We start from the raw sequence: 12,549 nt of genomic DNA on the forward strand, positions 1-12,549 counted from the left end.
AAAGCAATGTTACAAGGCTTTGGCTGTGTTAAATGATGTCATGAGGCGTTATCTATGTTAAATAATGTTACGAAATTTTATCTACATGCAGCGATGTAATGAGACTGTGGATTTCTAAACAGTAACAACGAGGCTTTGACGATCTTAATAAATGTTACAAAGCTCGGTTACGCTAAGAGAAGTTATGAGACTTGGTTACTTACAAGACTTTGACTACTTAAGCAAATTACGAGGCTTTGGCTATTTCAAGCAATGGTATCAGTCGTTGGCTATGGTAGTCGTTGTTGTGAAGCTCTGGCTATGTTGAGTGATGTTATAAGGCTTTGGCTGTGTTAAGCGATGTCACAAGGCTATAGCTACAAACACAGGGATCTTACGAAGGTTTGGCTATATTAAGAGTAGTGAAAAGTCTTTGCTGGTCTTAAGAAAGATTGCAAAGTTTTGGTTACATTATGAGATGTTGCGAAACTGGTTACTTAAAGTGATATTGCAAGGCTATGGCTGCCTCTAGCGATATTATATATTCCATATACTGAGCAAGTTTCAAGGCATTGCCTACTTGAGACAGCAATATGAGGCTCTATTGTGTTGAAACGTCCCCTTCGAAAAATTACTGACACACAATATTTTTTAGCGCAACGCAATCTGACTTTCAATCATCCCTACAAAAGAATGGCCCTGACTAACATTAACCTATACCTTTCACAAATCACTTACCTCACAAAAATCTTCGTTACTCGAACTGCTGCAATACAGCGAGCGCCACTCCTGCTAGCTAAATAAAAGATTCATACTACGGAAGGCACTAACTACTGATAGGCATAGTTAGCAAATAAAAGATTTTAATAGAGAACAAACAATGTGTTTACCTTAATAGTCATAATATATATAGCAGTTCATGACATCCACTCCTACAAATTTCAAAGCTCCGCCATCTCTCTCCCCACATCCACCACTGCTCACCTCCAACTGCGCAAAGTTACGCGCTGTTAACATCCAGCTGCCGCTGCCCAACACTACAACGGCAGACAACAATGCAAACTAGCCACAGACTGCACACAGCACAGCCAGTAATTTTCATACAGAGCGCTACGTAACGTTGCCAATAAGAAAGCAAACAGCCCACTTACAGTGTTAAATAAAGTTACGAGGCTTTAACTTCATAAGGCAATGTAACAAGACTGTTTAGCTTTGTTATTAGGCTATGATTATCTTAATCGATATTGAGGCTTTAGCTGTGTTAAGTGGTGTTATGTAGCTTTGGCTATGTTAATTGACGTTAAGAGGCTTCAGCTGTGTTAGCGAATTTTACAAAGCCTTAGCTATCTTAAGAGCATCGACGAAGCTTTGGCAATCTTAACAAATGTTACGAGATAGCTATCTTACGCAGTGCTACAAGACATTATTTATGTTAAACAAGTTACCAAACTTCAGCTACTTGAAGCAATTTTCCAAGACTTTGGATACATGAAGTGATATTTGAGGCTTTCGCTGCTTTAAACGATCTGCTATCTTAACAGTAACGACAAAGCTTTGGTGACCTTAAGAAATATTCCAACGCTTTTATTACCATAAGATATGTTATGAGACTTTGAGTGAGTGATGTTACGAAGCTATGGCGACCTTTAATAGCGCTACAAGGCGTTGGCTGCTTTACACAAATTAGGAGGTTTTGGCTACCTCAGGCAAAGATATGAAGCTCTGCTATTATTACGAGACTTTAGCTAACTTAAGCAACGTAAAAAGACGTTGGCTGTGTTAAGCGTTGTCATGACGCTTGGGGTATTTTAAATGATGGCAACAGGCTTTGTCTGTGTTACGTGTGTTATGTAACTTTGGCAATATTGGGCAATGTTGTGAAGCTTTACCTGCCTTAGGCGATGTTACAAGGCTGACTGTGTCAGGCGATGGTTTGAGCCTCTGCCTGTGCTAACTGATCCTATAGTTGGACGTGCTGCGACATGGTTGCGGACAGAACAGTGATCCAGAACGTGTAGAATAAATTTCTTTATTTCTGCAGATTGCCATTGCCGATCTGAACCGATAGACTAAGGACTTGACAATTTTGTAGTCAAAAATTGTCAAGTCCTTAGTCTATCGGTTCAGATCGGCAATGACAATCTTCAGATCTGCTGCAAAACATGTGTATATAATATATTTCATTTACTAGATAATCTTATTAATTGACTGGTACGTTGTTTCATCCTTGTTTAAGTTCCTATGCCGCTCTATGGCGGCCACGCCAACAGAGAGCGCTGATTACTTACTACAGTCTATTGTTTCGTCCATTTGGCTTCTTTTGGTATTTATTTTATTATTTTTATAGTATTCAATTAGCTCTGTAAGCTTGTTCTAATGTATGTCATTATATTTTTATCTAAAATCCGCCACAAGAGTGTATCAGAATTAATGTCACTTAACTATTTCCTTTTTAACGACCCAACTTCAGTCGTGATTTTAATTTATTGTATTTTATTATAGTAATAACTTACACACATTATAAGCTCACTTTAGACTTTATTTTTATTCTATATTGTACACTTATATAAGTGACGAATATGTGTATGTCTACAACAGAAACATCTAACGGGCTTACGACACAAACATACACTGTGGCCTAGTATAAACCATAATCTGAATATATGCGACGATGCTACATTGATTTTGTGTTTATCTTTTGACGACCCACTATGGGTGCATTATATTAAGACATGTTTTCAAAACAGGTGTGACTTATCACATTTAAAGCGCATGCTTTCCACATATAATTCAGTAATATTTTTAACTGTGGCTTATTTCAGTGTTTTAAGATGTAGGAAGTCCACTAGTTTTATTTGTGTTTTTTCCCATGGTGTGCGACAGACTTGAAGATGATCATTGCTGATCGACACAATTTTGTGGTCATAGACGGAAATAAGGAAATTTATTCTACTGCATGACTGAATTGTACCATTTTGAGAAGACAGAAGGAGCGATCTGGTTTACTTGCTAAAAACACTCTAAAGCCAAGTGCGCATAAATATTTCCTTATTTGAAACAAAAGGTTTCGACAGACTTTGATGTCATTTTCAGGTCTTAAAAAATCATTTTGTTGTGGAATGTGTTCATTTTAAGTTGGACCTCACACCAAGATGACATATGGATAAGAAACAACACATTATAAAAGGTCTGTCATAACTAAAATATTTAAAAACATGAACCACCTTGTGCAAATGACCATATACACTCCTGGAAATTGAAATAAGAACACCGTGAATTCATTGTCCCAGGAAGGGGAAACTTTATTGACACATTCCTGGGGTCAGATACATCACATGATCACACTGACAGAACCACAGGCACATAGACACAGGCAACAGAGCATGCACAATGTCGGCACTAGTACAGTGTATATCCACCTTTCGCAGCAATGCAGGCTGCTATTCTCCCATGGAGACGATCGTACAGATGCTGGATGTAGTCCTGTGGAACGGCTTGCCATGCCATTTCCACCTGGCGCCTCAGTTGGACCAGCGTTCGTGCTGGACGTGCAGAGCGCGTGAGACGACGCTTCATCCAGTCCCAAACATGCTCAATGGGGGACAGATCCGGAGATCTTGCTGGCCAGGGTAGTTGACTTACACCTTCTAGAGCACGTTGGGTGGCACGGGATACATGCGGACGTGCATTGTCCTGTTGGAACAGCAAGTTCCCTTGCCGGTCTAGGAATGGTAGAACGATGGGTTCGATGACGGTTTGGATGTACCGTGCACTATTCAGTGTCCCCTCGACGATCACCAGTGGTGTACGGCCAGTGTAGGAGATCGCTCCCCACACCATGATGCCGGGTGTTGGCCCTGTGTGCCTCGGTCGTATGCAGTCCTGATTGTGGCGCTCACCTGCACGGCGCCAAACACGCATACGACCATCATTGGCACCAAGGCAGAAGCGACTCTCATCGCTGAAGACGACACGTCTCCATTCGTCCCTCCATTCACGCCTGTCGCGACACCACTGGAGGCGGGCTGCACGATGTTGGGGCGTGAGCGGAAGACGGCCTAACGGTGTGCGGGACCGTAGCCCAGCTTCATGGAGACGGTAGCGAATGGTCCTCGCCGATACCCCAGGAGCAACAGTGTCCCTAATTTGCTGGGAAGTGGCGGTGCGGTCCCCTACGGCACTGCGTAGGATCCTACGGTCTTGGCGTGCATCCGTGCGTCGCTGCGGTCCGGTCCCAGGTCGACGGGCACGTGCACCTTCCGCCGACCACTGGCGACAACATCGATGTACTGTGGAGACCTCACGCCCCACGTGTTGAGCAATTCGGCGGTACGTCCACCCGGCCTCCCGCATGCCCACTATACGCCCTCGCTCAAAGTCCGTCAACTGCACATACGGTTCGCGTCCACGCTGTCGCGGCATGCTACCAGTGTTAAAGACTGCGATGGAGCTCCGTATGCCACGGCAAACTGGCTGACACTGACGGCGGCGGTGCACAAATGCTGCGCAGCTAGCGCCATTCGACGGCCAACACCGCGGTTCCTGGTGTGTCCGCTGTGCCGTGCGTGTGATCATTGCTTGTACAGCCCTCTCGCAGTGTCCGGAGCAAGTATGGTGGGTCTGACACACCGGTGTCAATGTGTTCTTTTTTCCATTTCCAGGAGTGTATATATATATATATATATATATATATATATATATATATATATATATATATATATATATATATATACACTCCCGGAAATGGAAAAAAGAACACATTGACACCGGTGTGTCAGACCCACCATACTTGCTCCGGACACTGCGAGAGGGCTGTACAAGCAATGATCACACGCACGGCACAGCGGACACACCAGGAACCGCGGTGTTGGCCGTCGAATGGCGCTAGCTGCGCAGCATTTGTGCACCGCCGCCGTCAGTGTCAGCCAGTTTGCCGTGGCATACGGAGCTCCATCGCAGTCTTTAACACTGGTAGCACGCCGCGACAGCGTGGACGTGAACCGTATGTGCAGTTGACGGACTTTGAGCGAGGGCGTATAGCGGGCATGCGGGAGGCCGGGTGGACGTACCGCCGAATTGCTCAACACGTGGGGCGTGAGGTCTCCACAGTACATCGATGTTGTCGCCAGTGGTCGGCGGAAGGTGCACGTGCCCGTCGACCTGGGACCGGACCGCAGCGACGCACGGATGCACGCCAAGACCGTAGGATCCTACGCAGTGCCGTAGGGGACCGCACCGCCACTTCCCAGCAAATTAGGGACACTGTTGCTCCTGGGGTATCGGCGAGGACCATTCGCAACCGTCTCCATGAAGCTGGGCTACGGTCCCGCACACCGTTAGGCCGTCTTCCGCTCACGCCCCAACATCGTGCAGCCTGCCTCCAGTGGTGTCGCGACAGGCGTGAATGGAGGGACGAATGGAGACGTGTCGTCTTCAGCGATGAGAGTCGCTTCTGCCTTGGTGCCAGTGATGGTCGTATGCGTGTTTGGCGCCGTGCAGGTGAGCGCCACAATCAGGACTGCATACGACCGAGGCACACAGGGCCAACACCCGGCATCATGGTGTGGGGAGCGATCTCCTACACTGGCCGTACACCACTGGTGATCGTCGAGGGGACACTGAATAGTGCACGGTACATCCAAACCGTCATCGAACCCATCGTTCTACCATTCCTAGACCGGCAAGGGAACTTGCTGTTCCAACAGGACATTGCACGTCCGCATGTATCCCGTGCCACCCAACGTGCTCTAGAAGGTGTAAGTCAACTACCCTGGCCAGCAAGATCTCCGGATCTGTCCCCCATTGAGCATGTTTGGGACTGGATGAAGCGTCGTCTCACGCGGTCTGCACGTCCAGCACGAACGCTGGTCCAACTGAGGCGCCAGGTGGAAATGGCATGGCAAGCCGTTCCACAGGACTACATCCAGCATCTCTACGATCGTCTCCATGGGAGAATAGCAGCCTGCATTGCTGCGAAAGTTGGATATACACTGTACTAGTGCCGACATTGTGCATGCTCTGTTGCCTGTGTCTATGTGCCTGTGGTTCTGTCAGTGTGATCATGTGATGTATCTGACCCCAGGAATGTGTCAATAAAGTTTCCCCTTCCTGGGACAATGAATTCATGGTGTTCTTATTTCAATTTCCAGGAGTATATATATATATATATATATATATATATATATATATATATATATATATATATACCGCTCACAGATGATTGTTACGTCACAAAAACAAGCGAAGTTAGTGAAGAATTAGATGATACAGATCATATAGTTTCCTTTATCGGTCATAATGGAACTCAACAGAGTAAATCACTATTACCAACGAGAAGAATGTGGCTACACAATGCCATCAGAATTCCCTTGCTAAGTTAAGAGGTAGTATAACAAAATAAAAAGGAAATTCCACTAGAAAAGATGGCTTCCACTTCGATACAAGTTTTATCTTCATCATTGTGGTTTGAAAGACCATTTGACAATTATACGTAATGAGGCAAAAAGTGTGATATTGCTAGTATCCCTGCACCACAGTAACACTGAAGATGAAGAACATAAAAACAATTGAGAGAATGTTTTATTCTATAACGACTGGAAATCAGGAGTTGGTTATCTGAGCCAGATGATACGTACACACACTTGAAAGAGACATAAAGATAGTATTTTGTCTTATGGACAAACGTATTAGATGTAGTAGCAAAAAATGCTCTGTGTTTATTTTCACAGATCTGATAAAAGGAGAATTTTTCTGATATGGAGAAGTGGAAGTTCTGAAAGCCACTGCACGGTTCGCCAGCTAACGAAGATGGCGGAAACTTTAAGATCACCAAAAAGACGATGCTTCATTTACTCCACCGAGTTAGAAAACTGCTGCGGAAGCAAAGGGAACTTCACAGCAAACATAAACATAGCCAAAGTCTTGAAGACAAACAAAAATTACGCGAAGCGAAATGTAGTGTGAGGAGAGCTATGCGAGAGGCGTTCAATGAATTCAAAAGTAAAGTTCTATGTACTGACTTGGCAGAAAATCCTAAGAAATTTTGGTCTTATGACAAAGCGGTAGGTGGATCAAAACAAAATGTCCAGACACTCTGTGACCAAAATGGTGCTGAAACAGAGGATGACAGACTTAAGGCCGAAATACTAAATGTCTTTTTCCAAAGCTGTTTCACAGAGGAAGACTGCACTGTAGTTCCTTCTCTAGATTGTCGCACAGATGACAAAATGGTAGATATCGAAATAGATGGCAGAGGGATAGAGAAACAATTAAAATCGCTCAAAAGAGGAAAGGCCGCTGGACTTGATGGGATACCAGTTCGATTTTACACAGAGTACGCGCAGGAACTTGCCCCCCCCCCCCCCCCCTCATGCAGCGCTGTACCGTAGGTCTCTAGAAGGGCGTAGCATTCCAAAGGATTGGAAAAGAGCACAGGTCATCCCCGTTTTCAAGAAGGGACGTCGAACAGATGTGCAGAACTATAGATCGATATCTCTAACGTCGATCAGTTGTAGAATTTTAGAACACGTATTATGTTCGAGTATAATGACTTTTCTGGAGACTAGAACTCTACTCTGTAGGTATCAGCATGGGTTTCGAAAAAGACGGTCGTGTGAAAACCAGCTCGCGCTATTAGTCCACGAGACTCAGAGGGCCATAGACACGGGTTCCCAGGTAGATGCCATGTTTCTTGACTTCCGCAAGGCGTTCGATACAGTTCCCCACAGTCGTTTGATGAACAGAGCATATGGACTATCAGACCAATTGTGTGATTGGATTGAAGAGTTCCTAGATAACAGAAAGCAGCATGTCATTCTCAATGGAGAGAAGTGTTCCGAAGTGAGAGTGATTTCAGGTGTATCGCAGGGGAGTGTCATAGGACCGTTGCTATTCACAATATACATAAATGACCTTGTGGATGACATCGGAAGTTCACTGAGGCTTTTTGCAGATGATGGTGTGGTGTATCGAGAGGTTGTAACAATGGAAAATTGAACTGAAATGCAGGAGGATCTGCAGGGAATTGACGCATGGTGCAGGGAATGGCAATTCAATCTCAAATTTAGAAAAGTGTAATGTGCTGCGAATGCATAGAAAGATAGATCCCTTATCATTTAGCTACAAAATAGCAGGTCAGCAACTGGAAGCAGTTAATTCCATAAATTATCTGGGAGTACGCATTAGGAGTGATTTAAAATGGAATGATCATATAAAGTTGATCGTCGGTAAAGCAGATGCCAGACTGACATTCATTGGAAGAATCCTAAGGAAATGCAATCCGAAAACAAAGGAAGTACGTTACAGTACGCTTGTTCGCCCACTGCTTGAATACTGCTCAGCAGTGTGGGATCCATACCAGATAGGGCTGATAGAAGAGACAGAGAAGATCCAACAGAGAGCAGCGCGCTTCGTTACAGGATCATTTAGTAATCGCGAAAGCGTTACGGAGATGATAGATAAACTCCAGTGGAAGACTCTGCAGGAGAGACGCTCAGTAACTCGGTACGAGCTTTTGTTAAAGTTTCGAGAGCATACCTTCACCGAAGAGTCAAGCAGTATATTGCTCCCTCCTACGTATATCTAGCGAAGAGACCATGAGGATAAAATCAGAGAAATTAGAGCCCACACAGAAGCATACCGACAATCCTTTCCACGAACAATACGAGACTGGAATAGAAGGGAGAACCGATAGAGGTACTCAGGGTACCCTCCGCCACACACCGTCAGGTGGCTTGCGGAGTACGGATGTAGATGTAGATAAGACAGAAGTGGTCAAGCGTTCTACAAATGCACGAAAAAATATATTTATGAAGAGTGCTATTATTTATGAGCACATCTTCTGGTATGGACCAGTGAAATTGAAAGTTATTCAATCGCAGGAAAGTTATATCGTTATTTACAATAATAATGTAAGTCAAATGTCACATTATCACAAAAAACGCTGTCTTATTCATTCTGTCTCTCCGACACCTTCAAAATTTGATAATATTTTCGTTAATACCAACGTTTTTTTTATTGGTTTTAAGGTAGGGGTCCAATAAGTTCCCTCTCATGCATTTTCCTGAGTACAGACACTCATGCACCGAAGGATTGCGATAAGTACAAAGCAGTTACTGTGTTAAATGGCGACAACTTACCAGAGCTGTTGGTACGACCAGTTGGTTCTCGGAGAGGTCGAGCATGACCATCTGCGGAATGCCCTTGAAAGAGTCCTTCGGCAGGCTGGAGATGCCACACCACGACAGGTTGAGCCAGTACAGGGAGGCAGAGTCCAGCATCCGGCCCCCAGTCAGATGGATTGGGTTCCTACTCAGGTCCAGCTTCTGCAGCTTCCCGTTGGACCTGCAACATGCCGTCACACTGTCTGGCCATCCAGCACCGCGGGCTCAACAGTCACCACGCATTACCCAGACCTCAGTCTTTAGGAAACCACATTGGGGCTCCATGGCTGCATAAATACTGGAACAGACTCTGAACGTCTCACAGAGACTCAGGTTTCTTCAGGTATGTCACGTCCAGCTGAAGCCACTCATTAACGATTAGATCCCGTAGAGCTGCCAGACTGCAGGGATATTGTCTCCTATGCTGCACTCACTATTTCTAGCAGCTCCAAAGATTTTCTGTGGGATTGAAGAGAGTTATTCAATGACAAGGCTGTCTGTCATAAAGCAGCATCTAAGAAGCAATGGGTTGTGGTCAATAACATTCTTGAAATGATCTGCCTTGCTCAGAGTCCCGACCTGATCCCAATGGAACATCTTTGGGATGAGTTTCAGCGTCGACTTTGCTCCAGATCGCAGCGTCCAGCAATACGACCTCCTCTGGCTTCAGCTGTCAGGAAAGAAAGGACAGCCATTTCTCCACAGAGTTCAAGCCGCCTTAAGAACGACAGGTGGAAACAGCCCATATTATTGTCCACTAACATGTGTCCAGATACTTTTGATAAGATTGTGTATGAATACAGTGTCTTAGTCACTGTGGTATCTCGCTGAACAACATCTCCGTCGTATGACAGATAGCCTTCTTGAAGCACTGCTCGGCTGGAATTGGGAATTGGTTGTACCACAGGTTCTTTTATATGTCTTATAAAGTAACGGCCACTACACGGAGATGACAAAAGTCGTGGGACAGCAATATGCACGTCCACAGATGGCGGTAGTATGACGTACTCAAGGTATAAAAGGGCAGTGCATTGGTGGAGCTGTTGCTTGTACTCAGGTGATTATGGGAAAAGGTTTCGGACGTGATTATGGGCGCACGATCGGAATTATCAGGCTTTAATCGTATTTCGGAAGTCGTTAGGTAATTCAGTACTCCAAGATTACCAGTGTCAAAACGGTACCGACATTACCATATTCCGAGCATTTATCTCTGACCACGGACTACGCAGTGGCCGAAAGACTTCACTTCACGACCGAGAGAAAAGGCGTTCGTGTAGAGTATTAGTAGTAACAGACAAGCAACACTGCGTCAAATAACCGCAGAGGCAAACGTTGGACGTTCGAAGAACTAATGCGTTAGGACAGTGCGGCGAAATTTGGCGTTAACAGGCCGACGCGAGAGCCTTTGCCAACAGGACGACACCGCCTGCAGCGCCTCTCCTGGGCTCATGACCATATCTGTTGGACCCTAGACTGGAAAATCGTGATGTGGTCAGATGAGTCCCGACTTCAGTTGGTAAGAGCTGATGGTGGAGTTCGAGTGGGTCGCAGACCTCACGAAGCCATGGACCCAAGATGTCAACGAGGCACTGTGAAAGCTGGTGAGGGCTCCATAATGGTGTGGGCTGCGCTTCATGGAATGGACTGGGTCCTCTGATCCAATTGAACCGACAATTGGCCGGAATGGTTATATTTGGCTACTTGGAGACGATCTGCAGGCATTCATGGACTTCATGTTCTGAAACAACGATGGAATTTTTATGGATGACAATTTTCCATGTCATCAGGCCACAGTTGTTCGTGATTGATTTGCAGCATATTGTGGACAATTTGAAGGAACTATTTGGCCACCAAGACGTGACTCCCACAGCACATTTATATGATATAATCGAGAAGTCATTTCGTGTACAAAATACCGCCACTGGATCACTTTCGCAATTATGGACGGCTATAGAGGCAGCATGTCTCAGTACTCCTACAGGTTCTAGGCGCTACAGTCTGGAACCGCGCGATCGCTACGGTCTCAGATTCGAATCCTGCCTCGGGCAGGGATGTGTGTGATGTCCTTAGGTTAGTTAGGTTTAAGTAGTTCTAAGTTCTAGGGGACTGATGACCTCAGAAGTTAAGTCCCATGGTGCTCAGAGCCATTTGAACTCCTACAGGGGACTTCAGAGGACTTGGTGAGTCCATGCCATGTCGAGTTGCTTCACTACGTCGGGTAAATGGAAGGTCGACACAGTAGTAGGAAATACCCATGACTTTAGGCCGCCCAGTTAGCCGTGCGGTCTAATGCATGGCTTTCCGGATTGGGAAGGAGCGCCTGGTCCCCGGCACAAATCTGCCCGGCTGACTTGTGTCGAGGTCCGGTGAGCTGGCCAGTCTGTGGATGGTTTTTAGGCGGTTTTCCATCTGCCTCGGCGAATGCGGGCTGGTTCCCCTTATTTCACTTCAGCTACACTATGTCGGCGAAAGCTGCGCAAACAAGTTCTCCACGTACGTGTACACCACCGTTACTCTACCACGCACTCGTCTGGTGTGTGACGTTCACTGAGGGGGGCGGGCGGGGGTCGAGTTGGGGGGGGGGGGGTCCACCGGGGCCCAAACCGCACAATAACCCTGAAAGAGTGGTTCGGTGTGGCGCGGCGGAGGGGTGAAGTGGACTGCGATAGTCGTCGTGGGGTTGTGGACCACTGCGGCTGCGGCGGGGACGGAGCCTCTCCGTCGTTTCTAGGCCCCCGGTTAACATACAATAGGAAACAATACAATACCCACCACTTCTGTCACGTCAGTGTAGTGTCACACGGAATTTCCAAGGTTTGAGAATTGCAATGCCATCAGAAAGGAACATCCAGGAAGACTTCTAGTAATATTGTAAATGAAGCTTGAAACTTTTGAATGAATATGTATTTCGTAGGCCTGCCAAAGGGACGATTATTGTTTCCAGTTTTGAAGTAATCAGTGAAAAGCATTCGTATAACTTATTGTGTGTCGCTTATAAGCGTCTTGTTTGATGCCGATACTATGCATATGACAAGTCTGTAAATACGTAGCTAGCTTCAAGAAGTACATGAAACTGGACTTACGTGAAGACACTGGACGGAAGAGTTGACAGCCGGTTGTTGGAGAAATCGACGACGCGCAGATTCGGCAGCCCAGAAAAAGCGTCCTCGTGAACGTCGGTGATGTTGTTCTTGTCCAGGTACAGCTGCATTACCCTGTAAAGGAGAGGGCAGACAGTTTTCAAATGTACAGCACGGCCCCATCCACTACAGCAGGGAGGTGGTGAGCCAGAGCAGTCTGTAACCTTACCACACAGCCTGTTCGCAGCGCTTACACCTCAGAATGTTCTTTAGAAATCACTAATGAGCGCGTAGCGGAGGGTACCTTCTGTCATACCGTGTATGAGACT

The 12,549-nt window shown here is 45.9% G+C and overlaps 1 protein-coding gene across 1 annotated transcript in view; it reads right to left on the reverse strand.

Annotated features, from left to right (window-relative positions):
• The window catches only part of LOC126229604 (uncharacterized), a 154,981-nt gene that overhangs the window by 42,947 nt on the left and 99,485 nt on the right, over nt 1-12,549 (reverse strand). The window contains exons 3-4 of the mRNA XM_049942345.1: nt 12,224-12,355; nt 9,117-9,321 (exon numbers count right to left, since the gene is read on the reverse strand). Of these exons, the coding sequence (XP_049798302.1) occupies nt 9,117-9,321; nt 12,224-12,355 (337 nt within the window). The remainder of the gene's footprint in view (nt 1-9,116; nt 9,322-12,223; nt 12,356-12,549) is intronic.

This window comes from Schistocerca nitens, unplaced genomic scaffold (genome assembly GCF_023898315.1).
Source record: "Schistocerca nitens isolate TAMUIC-IGC-003100 unplaced genomic scaffold, iqSchNite1.1 HiC_scaffold_376, whole genome shotgun sequence".
NCBI lineage: Eukaryota > Metazoa > Arthropoda > Insecta > Orthoptera > Acrididae > Schistocerca > Schistocerca nitens.